Source organism: Mytilus trossulus, chromosome 14, assembly GCF_036588685.1.
Source record: "Mytilus trossulus isolate FHL-02 chromosome 14, PNRI_Mtr1.1.1.hap1, whole genome shotgun sequence".
Taxonomy (NCBI): domain Eukaryota; kingdom Metazoa; phylum Mollusca; class Bivalvia; order Mytilida; family Mytilidae; genus Mytilus; species Mytilus trossulus.
The window spans coordinates 26178781-26198542 of record NC_086386.1 but is presented as its reverse complement, the minus strand read 5'-3'; the positions used below and the strand labels follow the sequence as shown (position 1 = coordinate 26198542).

The following is a 19762-nucleotide window of genomic DNA, read 5'->3' as shown; positions in this document are numbered from 1 at the left end:
ACTGATGATGTTATTGTCTTTTAATTTGTAGCAATGAACTAAACAGGCGAAGATAGTGTGGTTTTCTTTGGGTCAGTAAACAATAATAAGGAATTCCTGTGCTGTGAAAGTATCTCTCAAAAAAAAAAAGAATCAGTAAAGTTTATATAAGAACTTTAATATCATTTTACTGGCAAAATTACAAAATACATAAATTTGCATATATCTATAGACAAAAATTAACAAAAAACAAACTTTTTCAGATTTGTATGTATAAACAATCAGCACTTTGAATTAAACTCTTTTGTAAAATATGGCACAAAGATTATCCAAATATAAATGATATTAAACATTTGATTCTTGTATGATTGGAATTCTTTTAAAATCGTCATGATAAGTCTTCAATTAGAATTTCTAAACACAGCCAATATATTTTTAGACCAATCACAACCCTGAGATCATTGTTATTATTATGCAAATACTATGCAAGGCTTTTGATAGACCATGCCTACCATCAATGTCCATTTACACCATTCACAGCTACAGCTTGGTCCCTCACTTTCTTATCAGCATACTTCAGCCCTGTCCATGTATTCAGTTGTGCTGCTCGAAGTCTACTCCAGATCACATGCTCATTCAGAGATAGAGTTTGAGCGGCCATTAAAGCTGCAGCTTCAGGGGACATAACAGTACTACAACCTAATCCTGAAAATAAAACAAAGAATTTTCAATTGTAAATTCTAAAAGATTTAAGGCTCCAAGAAATAGATTTTTTTTTATGATGTCATCATATTTTCCTCATTAAATGAACTTTATAGTCATGGGTTAACGGGGTTTACTATTGTTCACAGTATGAACATCCCTTCATTATTTTCAAATAATTCACAAGATTGCTACATCACAAGAGTATGCACTCCCATAAAAAAATATTTTTTGGTTTCATACAGATGAAAATAAACTAGACATATTAACTTATTTCTCCCTGTAGTTCTATTGGATAAGCCTAACATGAAACAAGTGATATATCAACCCACTTCACATCCCTTGACAACACCATTTACAAAACAACACTTTGTTATTATTATATTAATGAAAGAAAAAAAAACTGAACCTGAATTACAATAAAATTTACTACATTGATATTTTATGATGCTCGCTTGTTGTCTAATAAACAAATACACCCTAGAGGGCAGATAGGAGGGGTCCTGATCCCGAAATCCTGGGCTTAAAAACACACAATCCCGAGGTCCCTAAATTCGAAAAAAAAAATTATCCCGGATCCCGAGCTATAAAACACCTGATCCCAGAGTCCTGATAAAGGTCCTATCCCCCCTCACCCTACTCCTTTGGTTACATTCTGCTAAAATAGCGTTGACTACATACCTGATGGCAAACGTAAAGATTTGGTCACATTCTGCTAAAATAGCATTGACTACATACCTGATGGCAAACGTAAAGATTTGGTCACATTCTGCTATAATAGCGTTGACTACATACCTGATGGCAAACGTAAAGATTTGGTCACATTCTGCTATAATAGCGTTGACTACATACCTGATGGCAAACGTAAAGATTTGGTCACATTCTGCTAAAATAGCGTTGACTACATACCTGATGGCAAACGTAAAGATTTGGTCACATTCTGCTATAATAGCGTTGACTACATACCTGATGGCAAACGTAAAGATTTGGTCACATTCTGCTAAAATAGCGTTGACTACATACCTGATGGCAAACGTAAAGATGACCACACATCCTGTGATCCCCAGTCTGCTGACAATGGAGGACAGTTAATGACGGGCCACACAGCATTACCAGACAATACTGGTCCTAAACCGTTACTTCTACCTGCTACTGCTATAAATACAGTGGGAATACCTTCTCCTGAAATAGAGTATATCATATGGATTGCATGTTAAAATAAATTACAGCAACAAGTATAAAGTATATGTCAAAATGAATATAAAACCTGGCATTAACTAATGGTCATTGGGCTTGGCGCTCATAACATCCACTATTGAAAACGCATTATCTACCAATACCGATTATCAATCTTTCCATAATCTGAATTAACACTTTTCAAAAATCACAAACTTTATTCCACTCTTACAACTTGTATATACACAATATTTAAAAAAAAAATAGAATCATCTCGTTACGAAGTTATAAACATGAAGTAACAGTATCAAACCTTCTATTATAGTGTCAGTAAGCATTCTATAGTTATCAATATCAAGCTTCCATAACTAGATTTGAGTCATTTTTGAAATCTTGGCCATTGCTGGTTCAAAGTTAACAAGGCTAGAAAAGACACTATTTTAATAATATTGTATGTAAAAGTAAATCAGTAGTAGATGTTATGTATGTGTGTGGTGCAATAGCTTGTATTCTTAAAAAGGTACTGATCTCAAGACATTATGATCTTATGCTTAGAAATAAATAATGGTTTTGAGGAAAATTTGACTTTTCTATTACTGTGGATTCATAATTATTTGTTTATTCCAATTGTCGTGGCTTTCGTGTATCCACAAACTTGTAAATTTTCCTCAATCCACGAAAATTGATACCCAGGAAAATAAATGAATCCACAGTACATGTTTTCTTTATAAGTGATCAATTCAATTAACACTAGAAAGATGAAGGCTTTTTTTTTTACAAATATTTTAATCAATAAAAATTTTGTTTAAAATACCTTCATATTCAGACAATATTGACATGGTAGCATCAGTTCCTTTGTGAGCAGACGACACTCTCAATTCACATGGCACGCCATATTTGGTACAAGCTGCCTTTATCTTTTCACAATGTGTCATATCTGTAGCAGAGCCCATAATGACAACTGCTCTTGCCCGAGGTTTTCTATTTAATAACTAAATGAGAAAAAAACAATAGCTTTTATAATATATCAATTCAAGTACATATCATGCAGAAGTCATCTTAATTTAAAATACCAAGAGTAAAATATTTGGATGTATCAATTAACTTCAAAAAGTACCATGGCAAGACCACTTCCCCACAATAACTCAAAACACTTGAGAAAAAGATCAATACATTTCAAGCCTTTGTTGCATCTGTGTCCATGTCTGTAGAAAGAAACAAAATTAAGATTCTTAAAGTCTAATGTGAAGGTTTGCCATCTTGCTATGATTACCACAAGCCAATAAGAAATGAACTATCAACTCAAATATATGTCTCACCTTTATGTAAATTTTACAATACAATGCAACTATTGAAATTTAAATGTCATTACTTTTTTACCTGTAAACTTTGCAAAACAGTCAAAGCCAATAAACCATGACTGAAGGTTCACCAACAAATATCCCAATGGAAACAAGAAATGGAAATGCTTATACAACTGCAGACAAATAACAATGTCCTTATCACAAATTAATACATTGATATTGATGATGCTGCAGTTGTAAACAGCAAGCTAAGTCTGGCTTTTTCCGACTCAATCCAGGCTGGACAAAAACTTCCAAGTATTTCTGCTCAGTCATGAATCATATTAGTTTGGTTTAGTCTATCAACTTTCAACAGTTTTAGTTTAAATTTTTCGTACACAGCCTACTGAATTTTGTCTTTGTGAGGTTTGTAAGTCTGGTAAGATTGTTGTTGCAACCCCTGACCTGCTGATGAAATCTGTACTTACTGTTACTTTGTCAGCAACCCATTCAAAGTTACGTTTCACTGTGTCAAGTGCTTCCTGTGTGACAATGTCAAGGTTACGGTACACTTGTTTGTCCTTCATCAGTCTTTTGTCACCAGATGGCCATAACCTCCAGGAATCACTGTCAATTACATCTGACAACAGAATCTCACCTAGAATGTATAACATTATTTCAATCTTATGTAAAAAGTAATTTAATATTAAAAAAGGGACTTTCTCTGCCGTTGCATGTGAATTTCACAATTTCAAATACAAGAAAGTGTAAATAATTCAAAGTTTAATTCACAAAACATTTTTCTATTTTAATATTGTTATATATATACCATCTTTTATTTTTATATTGCAAATTTAATTGCAAGTCATAATTTTGTATTAATCAATTTTGAACAAGTAACAGCGAGAAAAAAGAATTATCTCCAGACATAACTATCATATTAAAATTTCACTTGAGCACTCTAGAAAAAATAAAATCATTTTCATGTTTTCAATAGTTCTCTTTACCTGTTTGAGAATCAATTCCAAATTCTATTTTCATATCAATCAAGCTACAGTCCAACGAAGCCCAACATTTCTCAAGGACCTCAAACACAGTAACTGTGGTCTTCCTCATTATATCTAGTTCATCTGGACCAATGAGAACACCTCCCATCTTTAACTTAGCTTCTACACACTGTTCAAATGACCACTGGGGGTCATGGTTGGCATCATCCTACAGATAAAATAATAACATAAAATATTAAGATTTCTGTAATGAAAAAGTTCCCCTCAACTTTTAAATTGCAATCAAATATTTTCAAGTGAATAAAATTGAGAATGGAAATGGGGAATGTGCCAAAGAGACAACAACCGGACCATAGAGCAGACAACTTATTTACAGAACTAAAGAGCATTATAATATATAAACATGTTTTGCCCTAAAACTGAATGGTACTGATATCATAAGTTTGACCCACCATAAAATTTAAATGAATTATCAATTTTTTTTTAAAGTGCTACCATGCATTATTAGTCAAATTTGACCAAATTTCAGTATCTCCTTTAAAACTTATCAAAACAAGCAGTACGGAAGTCTATCAAGGAGAAAATTAGGCTTTCCTCCACTCTGTAGCAATACCATATAGGCTCACATAAATATAAAAGCCAAGAGATCAAAGGAAAGTTTTTTTCATATTGAATACAAATTATATATAAATTGGTGTAAACATGCATACCTGTCAACCTGTGACGATGAAAATGCAGGTCATGACCTGCATTGAAGAATCAAATCTCAGGTCATAACGCGTACGAACTTTTTCGAGCAGAATTTCAGTATTAATGGTACATTTTCTTAAAATGTAAATCAAAGATACCAAAACATCAATGCATGTTCACTTGGTTAAAGCACTTTAAATTCTATTCATTATTATTTTATTACACTTTAAATGATTTTTTTTTATGAATTTGAGTAACACAATCTTAACTATCTATAGTAGTGCTGCAAAAGAGCAAAGTAAACATATTAAAAGTTTGCAAAATACTACCTTTCAAATGTAATTTTAAATGGGTTGACACTACTGGCTTTGTAGCTATTATAACATACCAGTTCTTGATTTATAAGGAAATTAGATTTTGATAAAATATAGTAATACAGTTAAAGGAAGTATAAATATAAAATATAATATTCAACTATTTTTTTTAAATTGTATAAAGGTATAAAAATAATGATAAGTTATTTTGCAATATGTATTTGAATTTTATATTTTTATTATTAAATCTTTTTCATCCATAAAACGTAAATATAAGGAATATTTTTAAATGGTGAAAAATAAGGGGAAGTAAATCTTGATTGAAATATTTTTGTAAACAAAAATTTATTTACGACCTAAAGCTAAGGTAATTGGTGTTAATTAACAGTGTGTTTGACACCAAAGCTGTCAAGTGAAGCCATTCACTTAATGGGTCACTTAATTTGACAGTTTAAATAGCTAGATGAACTTTCTGTTCATGGAAGAATTACGAATTTGCCGGTATTTCAATTGAATATTACTTATAAAATCAATCTCAAAGCTAAGAAATACAGGTGAAATCGGGTCATTTTCAGATTCCCGGGTTATTTCAATGACCTGGCGGGTGATCCTGGTGATCCCTCAGAATTGTGAAAATCTAGGGTCACACCCGCAAAATTCGGGTCAGTTGACAGCTATGAACATGTACATGATGTACATATTTCGATTCAAGTTATTCTACAAATATCTTGATGTACCTCATTGACAAGTCAATATATTGAACATTTATATTAAATATTTCAAACCTTGAAAAAAGTTTCTTGCTTTGGAGGGCTGAATCTATAGCCTTCTTTCACACCTTCATTTCTTTTGAGAAAGGAACCAGTTGCTACTCTTCTGGTTACCCATTCAATTGGAATCATTTCACATTTTCTAGCAAGTATGGCTGTCTTGCTTACTTGTTTGATGAAATGAGACTTTATTCCTGTAATAATAATTGTAAATGGTTTACACAATTTATCACACTTTATCTAAGTATCAATTGATATCTTATAATTATTAGTTATATTGTTAATACTTTCTTTTGCAAAGTTTTTACTGTTGATGGAAAGTTTTCAACTATTTCTTTCATTTTTTTAAAGGATATCTGATAGTTTTCAGTGTTTAAAAAAAAATTCATACAAACAGAGAAGAAACTGAAAATGCTTAAATTTTAATTCAAATACCATTTAATTTCAAAAATAATTTCATTTCTTTTTGTTACACTCTTACCAACATCTTTCAGTAGAGAGAATATGGCCGATGTAGTTGAGGTGGAGATAGCAGCCTTCCCCTTCATGTCATGTGCCCGCACTCCATCACCTGCAGTGATCTTGTCTTTGGATTCCAGTAAAACATGTCCCGAGTGGCTGTCAAGGTTGTAGACCCTCTTTGTTTTACCTTCGATAACCAGAGAACCCGACTTGTATTCACTTGGTACTAAAATCAGAATACAATATGTATGAAAGTTTAACAACTTGAAGTATAAAGTACAGTAAGCATGGTAAGTTTACTTATGCAACAGATCCAAAAGAAGTTCAAAAGAAGAACCAATTTTGCGCCTGTTCCAAGTAAGGAGCCTCTGACCTTTGTGAGTCTTGTATGATTTTTAATTTAAGTTTCTTGTGTATAATTCGGAGTTTAGTATGATGTCCATTATCACTTGACTAGTATACATATTTTTTTAAGGGGCCAGCTGAAGGACACCTCTGGTTGTGGGAATTTCTCGCTACATTAAAGACCTATCGGTGGCCTTCAGCTGTTGTCTGCTCTATGGTTGGGTTGTTGTCGCTTTGACACATTCCCCATTTCCATTCTCAATGTTATACTATAACTAAGGAGGAACAAATATAGGAAGCAGAAGTTCTCAGAGACAACCACCAGGCCACTCCAGAGTGTCTGTTAAGTTTGTAGATTCTATTTGTTTTCTCAGAGAACACAACTTGTCTTCACTTGGTACTAAATTCAGAAGCAAAAATATTAGATAATATATCAACTTGAAGCTACATGTAGGTGTGTACAGTACAGTAAGCATAGTCAGTTTACATTATTTACAAAGGTTGTGTTAGTCTGAACAAATATGTGTTGACACACAAACTATGACTTTATCAGGTTGGGAACAACCACTCAAATTATTGAGGGGTAATCCCTCAATGTATTGACTATCTCTTTAATGAGGGTTACATTGCAAGAGATAAAATCTATTTTTTTTGTAAAAACCATACCTCTGTCAGTACAAAAGAGCACATATTTATCATGTTTATTATTCTAAAGAACTAATTGTTTTATTCTATCTGGTATTATATGATCAAACATGTCCAAGAATTTTGTAATATATTCATAGGCTTATATATATATGGACCATAATTTGGTATTCGGCCTTTGGTTTCTTTTGGTATCCTTTTTTATAAGTTCTAAAACTTTAACTTTTATTCTGTGGGTTGTGTTGGTGTTAGAATAGTATTAATGGAACAATTGAGTTTTTCAAGAAAAAATTAATACATTTTGATTCACCGTTTAAGTGACAGGATACCAAACAGGAAACCAATCTTTATTTTCTTTATTTTGCACAATATATTTCAAAAGACATAAATGAACACCATTACTAGTGTTACTTTCTTCATGTTAATATTTAAAATCTATTTTCAATGTTAAATTAAAGTTTTTTTAAACGTGACAGGAAACCATTAGAAACCGAAAGCATTTTCTGATAAGTGTTTGCAGAACATGAATAAAAAATATTAATTAAAAACTGTGACAAAGATTCCAACTTTGTACATTCCAAGTGTAACGGTATATTAACATGTATTTGTTATTAAATTATATTTATTCACCTAAAATATCCAGTAATATTTACTGCTGAAGTTAAATCAATCCAACGAGCATTGGTACAATGATAAGAGACGTAATTTCGATTGATTTTTCCAAGGACTCTTCACGTCATTATCGGGAAACGAAGTGTGTTCTAATGTCTGTCAAATATGAAATCGATTTTGTCAAGTCATTGGGCATTTATTTTCACACAGGATCGTATGTAACATTATGCACATAGGAAAAATAACAGACCACCGGCGCAATCTCTTTGACAATTGTATTTTCCTCTTTTAAACAATACGAAACAAGTCTACAGATTATGTTTGCTAACATCCCGTTGGAAACAAAAACAATGTTTAGACCTAGTATTTCGTACATCCGGCCGTAATGGCGTTATCACATGTTAGTCACATGCTTCACGTATGACCGGAAATGGTTAGAACTGAAGGTAGATTGATGGTATACCGCCATCTTGAATTGTACAATCACAGTACAAAACCGGTCAAGTTATTTGCCTAAATCTGCAAATTTGAAGACAGACTTGCAATTCAATGGTTAGAATGTTTTTTCTATTTAAAGAAAACTTGTTAATTAATTGTATAATACAAAATATTTTAACTGGTATCAATTTTTTTGGTTTTAAAATCATTTTTTTCAAATGAGCCATTTAAGGGGAGGTAACTATTTATACTGGGCTAATAGGGAAATTTTTAATTTTTACTTGTAGCAAGAAAACAAGTTCGGTGACACCATGTTTTCTTTTTATTTTCTTAAAACATGTTAGGCCACACCAATTTGATTCCTTGTTTGACGGATCCGCCCGCACCTATTTTTTTCAAAACAGATTTTTTTAATTTTTATTATATTCCCGCTTCCCGCATCCGGAAATGAAATCATGTCCATTTCCCGCATCGTTTTTTTTTTGTAAATATTATATAAAGATCTCAACATTTGTTTTTTAAAATCACAGTCTAGACTTTATATAACGATTTTAAACCTATCAGCACCCCCACAACACTGTAAATATCTGCGAGAATATTTGTTTCAGCATGAAACCAATTTATTCCAAGCGGGAGTGCTCCGATATAATAGAAATACCAGTACAGAACAAAACGTTGGTTTCTTTCCCCCTGACTTATATTCCGTATAAAAAAAATGTTCGTTGTTAAAATAAAGTACAAAGAACTTCTGAAGGATTTGCCTTCAACTGCAATTATAATATATGGTGACGGTCATACCCGCTGCAGGTTTGTGCACCTGTCCTGGTTGATTCAGAGACCTGTCGTTCAGCAGTTATCGTTTGTTGATGTGGTTCATTGGTTTGGAAATATAATTTAGATGATAGATCGTTGGTTTTCCTGTTCGAATTGTGTACAATACTAAGTTGTGGTCCCTTATAGCTTGCTGAGATAGCTTGCTGGTTGGTCTTGATCAAAGCACTGTGTAAAAGGTCGTACTTTGACCTATGTTTGTTATTATCAGGTTGGGACCAACCCTCCCTCAGACAAGGGCCTTGAAGGGGTCATTTTACAATGTTTACTGTTCAGTCTGTTGTAGAAAAGAAAATAGAAATACTAAAAAATTTTACAGTGCTACTATACAAAACCTTTGACAACTTAGAATGTTTTACTCAAAAAGAGGAGAAATACATTATATTTTAAACAACTTTTCTCAAAGAGGGATTGGTCCACTTATTTTGAATAATATTAAACTGTTAAAGTAAATGTGTTAACATGGTTAAAGTCCAGGAATATTACAAATTTTTTTGACATGTTTTGACCATTTAATACCAAATATTATAGTTCTTTGGGAAAATATAAGCCCTTTTGTACTTAAAGTGGTTTTACAAAAAAAATATATTATAACTTTATTATTTTGACCCCTCATAAAAGGATATTCATAACATTAAGGGGTGGTTCTGAACCTGATTATGACTTGGATGGAGAATTGTCTCATTGTCAGTCTGACATGTCTGACACACATGCATAGACCAGATTTAATTATTCAATTATTTCTTGTTGAACAGGGAAAAAATACTTCATAAATTAAAGCCATGTCAAGGTCACTGGGGTAAAGCTGATGACCGTAACTGCATTCACGGTCATCCCAAGATGTCGGATGAAAAATTAGGTCAGTTTCTGTATTGTCTGTTAAAGTGTTTCTATATCATTTTCTTTACAAATCATACATTGAAACGATGTAAATTTATAAAAGAATCACTCGGAAATCACTAATTACTTCTGAGAAATGTGCATGAAACGGGAAATTGGATTTGAAAAAATCGCCAAGATGACCGTAAATCACAATCGAGATGACCGTAACAGAATCAGCGATTCATAACAAGGCTGACCGTAACTGCTTTTAAGATGACCGTAATTTGTAAATGATGACCGTAACTTTTAAAGGATGACCCTCAATTCTAAGAAATATCCGTAATTATATAACTATCTTTTTGTATCAAATGATTGCCAAAAGACATGCAAATGAACAGGAAGGGAAAACATGCCACAAAAGCGCGATAAAATGACACCTTACAAGCATAATAAAAACAAATGGGGTGCACAGCCTTCAACTGCTCGACAAAAGATTTTTGTTTGTTTCTGGGATTCCTTTTAATGACATATAATAAATACACATTTTTAAAAATGCCAAAAAATTGCATGTACACCCATTGATATTATATCGTCTTTCATTTTGTCGTGCAAATAAAATAACAGAAATATTTTGAAAATATCATTCGAATAAACTAGTGAAGGTGAGCTCCAGCAAAGTAGATCCTTAAAATAGTATTGTACGAAAAGCGTATCACAAGGCGGGACGTTGTCAATTTGTATATATACAGAAATGTTATTCATACAGTCAGGATTCTACTTCTTCAAAATGATCTCCCTATTACGCCAGTTCATGCTCACAATCGTAGAAATGGAAGCCATTGTAGGGATGACGCTCTGCCATTTTTGCTCTTGAAAACTGATAAATTTATCCACATAGCACCATTACGATCGATCGCTATATGTCAGTTATATTTTAAAAGACAAATGTATCTACTAGCTAATGAGCATTAGTTAATGATCTTGTCTGAATTGATTCAACTTAAAAATATTGTCTGTTCGGATGTCAGATGGAATTTTTGAAAATTCTTAAGCATTTAAAAAAATTCTAATTAAATATTTCGTGGAAGGGCAGACTAAACATTTTCAGTGGTTGAAGATTATAAACCCTAGTTATCACACACAAGAAAATCATATTTTTTCGAAGATATCCATTTTCATCATCCAAATTAAAAGACTGTCGTCAAGTACTTTTTGAAAAAAAATAGCTCTTCGAACACACCTACTCTGTTTTTTTGATTCATTAAATAGGTATCTCACTTGATCCATATATTTCATCATTTCGTACTGTCATTTTTTTTACGTTATAAAGTCAACCTGTAGCTTTGATATATAATAATGATAGAATCTGAAGCGAGATGCTATATAAAATACTCTTGCTTTGTACGTTTTAAAGACAAAATATACACCCCAAACATGCCCTAACATAAAAAGGTGCATTCGATTTTTCTCTTTTCGATACAATCGTTACCTGTTTTGGGGCATTTTTTCTTGATCCACATAATGGAAGGGCAGACACGAAAATTTCTGAACTAAAAGATTGATATGTTCTCCGTCCGTGATAAAAAAAAATCGGAGGTTATGCATTTTCTACATCCAACTTTAGATACTACATATAAAAAAGAAGATGTGGTATTATTGTCAATGAGACAACTATCCAGAAAAGACCAAAATGACACAAACATTAACAACTATAGGTAACCGTAAGGCCTTCAACACTGAGCAAAGCCCATACCACATAGTCAGCTATAAAAGGCCCCGATAAGAACCATGTCGTCGACTTGATATCTTATTGTTTTGCATTACTATGTAATAGATACATTGAAAACTTATGCAAATGGTGTTTTTAAAATAAGAAAATTGTCGTTTTGTTTGTTTCTATTAACTTTTTAAAATTTTGTTACTATATCAAACATTACAGTTAACTTTTATCGCTTTCTCGATAAACACAGAGCTTCGATTCTTTTGTTCTATTCCAAAAGTGTTTCCGCCTGCATATATCAAGACAAATTAAGATTTTAATCTGCTTCCTCTGGAACCATACACATGGGCTCGATTACCAAATATTCGTATGTATTATTAATGTTTTCAATGCTCTATTTATTGGCATTATGTTTTTCTGGTCGGTGCGTACGTTCGTCCGTTCGTCTGTTTGTGTGTCCGTTTGTCCAGCTTCAAGTTAAATAAAATTGAAACTTAGTACACATTTTCCCTATGGTATAATCTTTTTAATTCTAAAGCCAAATTACAGTTTTATCCCATTTTCATAGTCCACTAAACATAGAAAATGATAGTGTAGATGAGGCATCCGTGTACTAGGGATACATTCATGTTTCTTCAAATTTTCGTCGTATCGCTGTCAATTTGTGTTAAAATTTTAACGTCGATATCAATAAATATTTCATTGTTTACGAAAAATATGCAATTTACTATCATTGTTATAAATCCTAAATATGGCCAATTATATTATAGTTCAAAACAAGAGGCTGTCACAACGACAGCAAACCGGATTTATTAATATTTATTTGTGTCCTGGCAATATCACAAGAACCATTACTGATGAATGGTGAAAGTGAAAATCGTCAATATCAAATTTGACCTCCATTTTGTCGTCAGTATCAACATCTTAAAATTTGAAAAGCTTAGATTGAATGGTTCATGAGTAAATGAAACAACGTGAATGGAAACGCCATTTCACAATCTTTCAAGAACCATAACTCCTGAACGGTAAAAGTCAAAATCGTCATTATTGAACTTGACCTCTAATTTGTCATCAGTAACAACATATAAAAATTTTAAAAGCTTTGGTTGAATGGTTCATGAGAAAATGCACGGACACGACTGGAAACACCATTTTTTCAATCTTTCAAGAACCATGATAACTCCTGAACGGTAAAAGTCAAAATCGTCATTATTGAACTTGACCTCCATTTTGTCATCAGTAACAACATATTAAAATTTGGGAAGCTTAGGTAGAACATTTCATGCGTAAATGCACGGACACGACTGGAAACTCCATTTTTCAATCTTTCAAGAACCATAACTCCTGAACGGTAAAAGTCAAAATCGCCATTATTGAACTTGACCTCCATTTTGTCATCAGTAACAACATATTAAAATTTGGGAAGCTTAAGTAGAACAGTTCATGCGTAAATGCACGGACACGACTGGAAACTCCATTTTTCAATCTTTTAAGAACCATAACTCCTGAACGGTAAAAGTCAAAATCGCCATTATTGAACTTGACCTTCATTTAGTTGTTAGTAACTAGATATTAAAATTTTTGGTTGAACGGTTCATGAGTTAATGCACGGACAACATTTGATTGCCGCCCGCCCGCCCGCCCGACCGCCCTCCCGCCCGCCGTACATCCCCAAATCAAAAACCGACATTTTTGTCACAAAAATCCGGTTAAATAGAAATTTATGAATAAAATTGAGAATGGAAATGGGGAATGTGTCAAAGAGACAACAAACCGACCAAATAAAAAACAACAGCAGAGGGTCACCAACAGGTCTTCAATGTAGCGAGAAATCCCGCACCCGAAGGCGTCCTTCAGCTGGCCCCTAAACAAATATATACTAGTCCAGTGATAATAAACGCCATACTAATTTCCAAATTGTACACAAGAAACTAAAATTAAAATAATACAAGACTAACAAATGCCAGAGGCTCCTGACTTGGGACAGGCGCAAAAATGCGGCGGGGTTAAACATGTTTGTGAGATCTCAACCCTCCCCCTTTACCTCTAACCAATGTAGTAAAGTAAACGCATAACAATACGCACATTAAAATTCAGTTCAAGAGAAATCCGAGTCTGATGTCAGAAGATGTAACCAAAGAAAATAAACAAAATGACAATAATACATAAATAACAACAGACTACTAGCAGTTAACTGACATGCCAGCTCCAGACTTCAATTAAACTGACTGAAAGATTATGATTTCATCATATGAACATCAGGCACAATCCTTCCCGTTAGGGGTTTAGTATCATACCATCATAACATATATGAGAAGAACATAACCAACATATTTATATCCGCTAACCGAGCCCTTATTGAGATCGACAAACTCAACAAAAAAGCTTTGAATACAATACGGATATTTCTTACAATTGATGGTAATCCTATAAAAGTTACGGTCGTCCTATATAAATTACAGTCATTCTTTACAAATTACGGTCATCCTTTACAAGTTACGGTCATCTTTTTACCAATCACGGTCATCCTTGTTTTATGTTACGGTCATCTTGAAAATATTTTGATTATGATTTACGGTCATCTTCACGATTTTTTCAAATCGAATTTCCCGTTTTATGCACATTTCTCGGAAGTAATTAGTGATTTTCGAGTGATTCTTTTATAAATTTACATCGTTTCAATGTATGATTTGTAAAGAAAATGATATAGAAACACTTTAACAGACAATACAGAAACTGACCTAATTTTTCATCCGACATCTTGGGATGACCGTGAATGCAGTTACGGTCATCAGCTTTACCCCAGTGAAGGTACAAGAGATGAATCAAGTTTTAATATAGTCAAAACCTACTATTTTATGTTTACAAAAAAAAATTATAATCGCTCGCCTTTACTTTTTAAGCTTCGCCTCAAAAATTTGCAAATTAAATATTTTTTTATTAAAATTTTCAAATCGCTCGCTCGCCCCAATTTTTGGAGTCCAAAAATCCGTAGAACAAGAAATTAAATTGGTGTGGCCTTATGAAACCTTTCTTCTCACAATTTATTTCAAAATTCTATCTCATAGAATTTTTTTTATGCACACTAATGTGTATTTTCATGAACAAACTAACCAAATTTTGGCAATTTTCAACGACGCATAGCTTGCAAAATAGCACGGTGACCCATACTTTTTATTAAATTTTTAAAAAGAGCATAGTAAATTCTTCATTTTGGCAAATTATAAAAAAATTCTGTCTCAAAAAATATATACTTGTGATCTACCTTAAGGACAAAAACAATTTTAGTAAATAACTTCTGTTTCATGTGAAATGTAACGCATAACGACAACGTAATTTTCTTACTTAATTATTACGAAGATCAAAACAAGAATGTAAATCATCTGGGATTTACCTGTTTGAACATCTCGCGAGAGTTCATATTTGCATATTGTTTTTAAGAATTCTATTACAACAAAGCAGATTACATCATCTTAAAATTGCGTTACGAAATCGGAGACAAAAATCACGCCACTGTTCTTACATCTGCTACATAAATACTTATAGTTCTCGGCATTTTCTTCTCACTATTCTTATTGGTCGATGTTCCTTGTTATTTGAAAGCAAAAGTTACGAATTTGCCGGTGACGATTATCTATAAATCAGTCAGCGTTATGCTCTTCGGAAGCAAAAAGTAACCCGAGGAACGACACAAAAATACGGTTGTAGAATCTTTGAAATTCGTATATTTTAATTTTTTTTCTAGGGAAGAGTAGCATACACTTGTATGTTGATAAAAATAATGGCATCTTTAGATGTAGTTGCAACTTTTCTTACAGTAATTCACATTTTATCACTTTTCTATAGTTATAGGAAAAGGAGCCCAATAGCAAGTTATGGTCCATATATATATATATTTTTGTTTAATTTAACTACCCCCAAATTCATATAATTTTACTGTTTTCTTGAAACAACTATCATTCAATTCATAAATTATTTGATGTTAAAGTTTCTCACCCAATCTTATATTTGACATCTTAAAAAATTACCCCAATACAGCGGCACTTCTGTATAAGAAACCTTGGAATATAGGAATTGTGACCCCCATTTCCCAGAATTTGAGTCTCCTGATGTTTTTTTTGAGATTTAAATATTTGGTGTTGAAGAACCGGGCGTCCATCTGTCCAGTCTTGTTCAGTAGTGCTCTCATTTGTACAATTTTTGCCAGATTTTAAGAACTAATATATTATCAGCAATGTCTTTTACACTATCAAATATTTTTAACAGCTATATTACCCTTTGAAATATAAATTATGTAAGGCAGAACAAATATACGTTGACACACATACTATGACTTTTTTTATGACAAAACTTTCCAACTATAAGACTAGTCATTGCCACAGGGACTCGGTTAGCAGATTAAAATTTTGTAAATCAATGTTTTTAATTTATTTTTTATTATTTCCTGTCTATTTGCATTACTATATTAACATATTTAAAGTTGCCATCACTATTTCTTTGTTTTCTGGCAATGTGCAGTTTACTATCCATATCCTTATACTGAAAAAAACCTAAAGGGATCTAAGTCGCCATCTTGGATTGCCTTCCCTACTTTAGATAAAAAATAATTAAAAATATTAATAAATTACTATATACCTTACAACAGCCCTCATTTTCTTCCGAAATTATTCTTCTATCACATGCATATATTGATTTGTGGATTAACAGAACCCTTACGCAGCTTCAGTTGCATTTGTGTCAGAATATTCAAATTTCCCGGCGAAAGCAACGTATCATTCGGAAACTTCCGGGTTGGTGCGTTTACCACAACGATAAATCCTTATAAACAGACGAGTGCTGTCCCCTGATTTATTATTACATAGAGCGCAAAATAATTAACCATGTTAACGAATAGAACCTTTCTTCAAACGGGGTAACATATAAAATCATTGACTTTTCGTAGACACATCAATAAAATGAAGAAGTTACTTAAATATTGACATGTTCAATGGGATTTATCAGGTTTACTAACAGTACCAGGATATAAAAAAGGGGGAGGGCTAGTTGGTAGATCAACTTGGAGTAATACTTTGAAAAAGTATATCAACTTATCATACATGCATGTATGAAGTTCAATCAGAAGGCCCCTTTTCCATATACATACATACTCCTCTGATTATATAAGTGTTGTACTGCATAAATCCATGATTAGAAAAATATCAGGACGATGTCAGAAATACAACACGATAGTTTGGGACAGTCATTTGATATTTTCATTGGGCGGAAGGATAGGAGGATAATCTGATATTGAAACAATACATGCACTAACTGTTTAAAGCCATTTTTGTTTGATATTTAATTTATATGAAGGATATCTTGGTGTGGCGTAGGTATGAAGTTAGGGGACAGCACTCGTCTGTTTATAAGGATTTATCATTGTAGTAAACGCATCAACCCGGAAGTTTCCGAATGATACGTTGCTTTCGCCGGGAAATTTGAATATTCTGACACAAATGCAACTGAAGCTGCGTAAGGGTTCTGTTAATCCACAAATCAAAATATGCATGTGATAGAAGAATAATTTCGGAAGAAAATGAAGGCTGTTGTAAGGTATATAGTAATTTATTAATATTTTTAATTATTTTTTATCTAAAGTGGGGAAGGCAATCCAAGATGGAGACTTAGATCCCTTTAGGTTTTTTCAGTATAAGGATATGGATAGTAAACTGCACATTGCCAGAAAACAAAGAAATAGTGATGGCAACTTTAAATATGTTAATAAAGTAATGCAAATAGACAGGAAATAAAAAAAAAAATTAAAAACATTGATTTACAAAATTTTAATCTGCTAACCGAGTCCCTGTGGTCATTGCATGTCACTTTCAGCAGTTTGGCCCTCCCCCTTTTTCAGCCAACAAGACGTAAATGTCTATTTATAACACAATTGCCTGCAATATTTTTTAATTTAAAATGAACTATAACAAAAAAACAAATCATAATGCACTTCAAGATATAGTTGACACGATGCCCAATAAAAATTACGGATTCAGAGCACTCACTTACCTTTTTCCTCCATTGTCAATTTCTGTCCGATTTCCCGCGAAATAATTTATTCCACGTGGTGGACCTTTGTTCTATTTTTAACCACAGTAGACCAAATAGTTCTTCTCTCTACAATAAATTTAAAGGATATGTTTTAACTTTTTTATTATAAAAATCAATTCAAAGATTTTATAGCTAAATTCTACTCTTTTAATTAACTCCAGAATTAACTTTCGTCCTTAGCAGAGTGAGTTAAATGTGCGGACGAGGTCAAAGTTCATAAGTCAATATATTCAACAACATTTGAAGATGAATGGTATGAAAACCTGTTAACTTCATAAGACTTTTCTCATATTAGTAAGTAATAAATCATTTAAAAATGAAAATGAATAGAAAAATTAACTGTAATCGACAAAGATATCTTTGTCGTTGACCACTGCTATTTATTTGAAAAATCCAAGTGAAGCTTTAATGTTTCAAGCCCGTTTCAAGTCAAATGTATTGCTATTGCATGAACATGATGAACGGTTGAATACTCTTGAATGGTTATATGTCTTAATTCTCTTCATATTTTTTAACATTTGTCTCTTCGTGTTAACTCTTAATTGGTCTCTCTTCATTGTATGAAATCCCAGGTCCTATTTGGTACTGAAATTTCTCATACATATGCATAAATATGAATAAAATACATTTGATTTACAACTGTATTTTATAGGACTGCCTAAAAAAATAAAATAGGTCGTATACTGGTATCACGTTGTGGTCTTCGTCAGCACCAGTGTTGTCCGAAGACGAATGGTTACCAGATAATAACTTTAGTACATGTATAAGTTAATAGAAATCATTAAAATTTTAACAGAAAGTTTAGAATCACTCAAGTCAGGTTGGGATTGATTAAGGGGGTTTTGGTCCCAACTGTTAAGGAATTATGGAAAAAAAGGGGGTATAAAAAGCATTTTTGTAGTTTTCAGACAATAACTTGTGTCAAAGTGTATGAATCTCTCTTAAATTATACCACAAGTTTCCATATAACAGATGGATGGTTATGGTTGACTATGGGGGTTCTGGCTCAAACCATTTAGGAATTAGAGACAAAAAGAGGGGAAAAACAAGTTTGTTCTGGTTAAAGGAAAACTAAGACAATTTCAAAGCAGTCTAAGGAAGGTAATCCAATCCCAATTTAAAACAACAATGTTTGATTACCTCCCTTACACTGCTTGTAAATTATGTATTCGAAATGATGATTGTCTTGAGGTGATAAGCTGTCAATTTATTTTTAAAAGTAACTATTAATTAATATTAATTTGTAAGTATATTCCTCAAGACAGGCATGTTAGACAGGCATGCGTTTACTTTTCTACATTGGCTAGAGGTATAGGGGGAGGGTTGAGATCTCACAAACATGTTTAACCCCGCCGCATTTTTGCGCCTGACCCAAGTCAGGAGCCTCTGGGCTTTGTTAGTCTTGTATTATTTTAATTTTAGTTTCTTGTGAAAAATTATTTGGAAATTAGTATGGCGTTCATTATCACTGAACTAGTATATATTTGTTTAGGGGCCAGCTGAAGGACGCCTCGGGGTATGGGAATTTCTCGCTACATTGAAGACCTGTTGGTGACCTTCTGCTGTTGTTTTTTTTATTTGGTCGGGTTGTTGTCTCTTTGACACATTCCCCATTTCCATTCTCAATTTTATGTTAAATTTAATTCGTTCAAACATGTTTTGAAGAAAATGTATTTCTGAAATTAGATTTCTGAATAATAATATCTATAAGTGTAAAGATGTGTTCTGTTAAAACACATCTAAATCAGCATATTTTTGTTGCATATTATTTTTCATTATTTAAATAAGTTGTTAATCAGGTATGTGATTGTTTCTGTTCCATTTATCATTGTTTATTCAAAATGGTGTGGTCACGTTTCTCCAACATTTGGTAATTAGACTA

General features: G+C 32.6%; 2 protein-coding genes across 2 annotated transcripts in view; one reads left to right on the top strand and one right to left on the bottom strand.

Annotated features, from left to right (window-relative positions):
* Positions 1 to 136: 136 nt before the first annotated feature.
* Positions 137 to 17968, bottom strand: LOC134696999 (multifunctional protein ADE2-like). The gene is made up of 8 exons (XM_063558997.1): positions 17839 to 17968; positions 6403 to 6609; positions 5937 to 6115; positions 4148 to 4355; positions 3629 to 3798; positions 2672 to 2849; positions 1705 to 1863; positions 137 to 684 (listed from the first exon to the last, which is right to left on the bottom strand). The coding sequence occupies exons 1-8, from the start codon at positions 17849 to 17851 to the stop codon at positions 494 to 496; spliced, it is 1305 nt and encodes a 434-aa protein (XP_063415067.1). The 5' UTR covers positions 17852 to 17968; the 3' UTR covers positions 137 to 493.
* The window catches only part of LOC134696998 (amidophosphoribosyltransferase-like), a 21727-nt gene continuing 19932 nt past the window's right edge, over positions 17968 to 19762 (top strand). The window contains exon 1 of the mRNA XM_063558995.1: positions 17968 to 18174. The gene's annotated coding sequence lies outside the window, so the exon portion shown is untranslated. The remainder of the gene's footprint in view (positions 18175 to 19762) is intronic.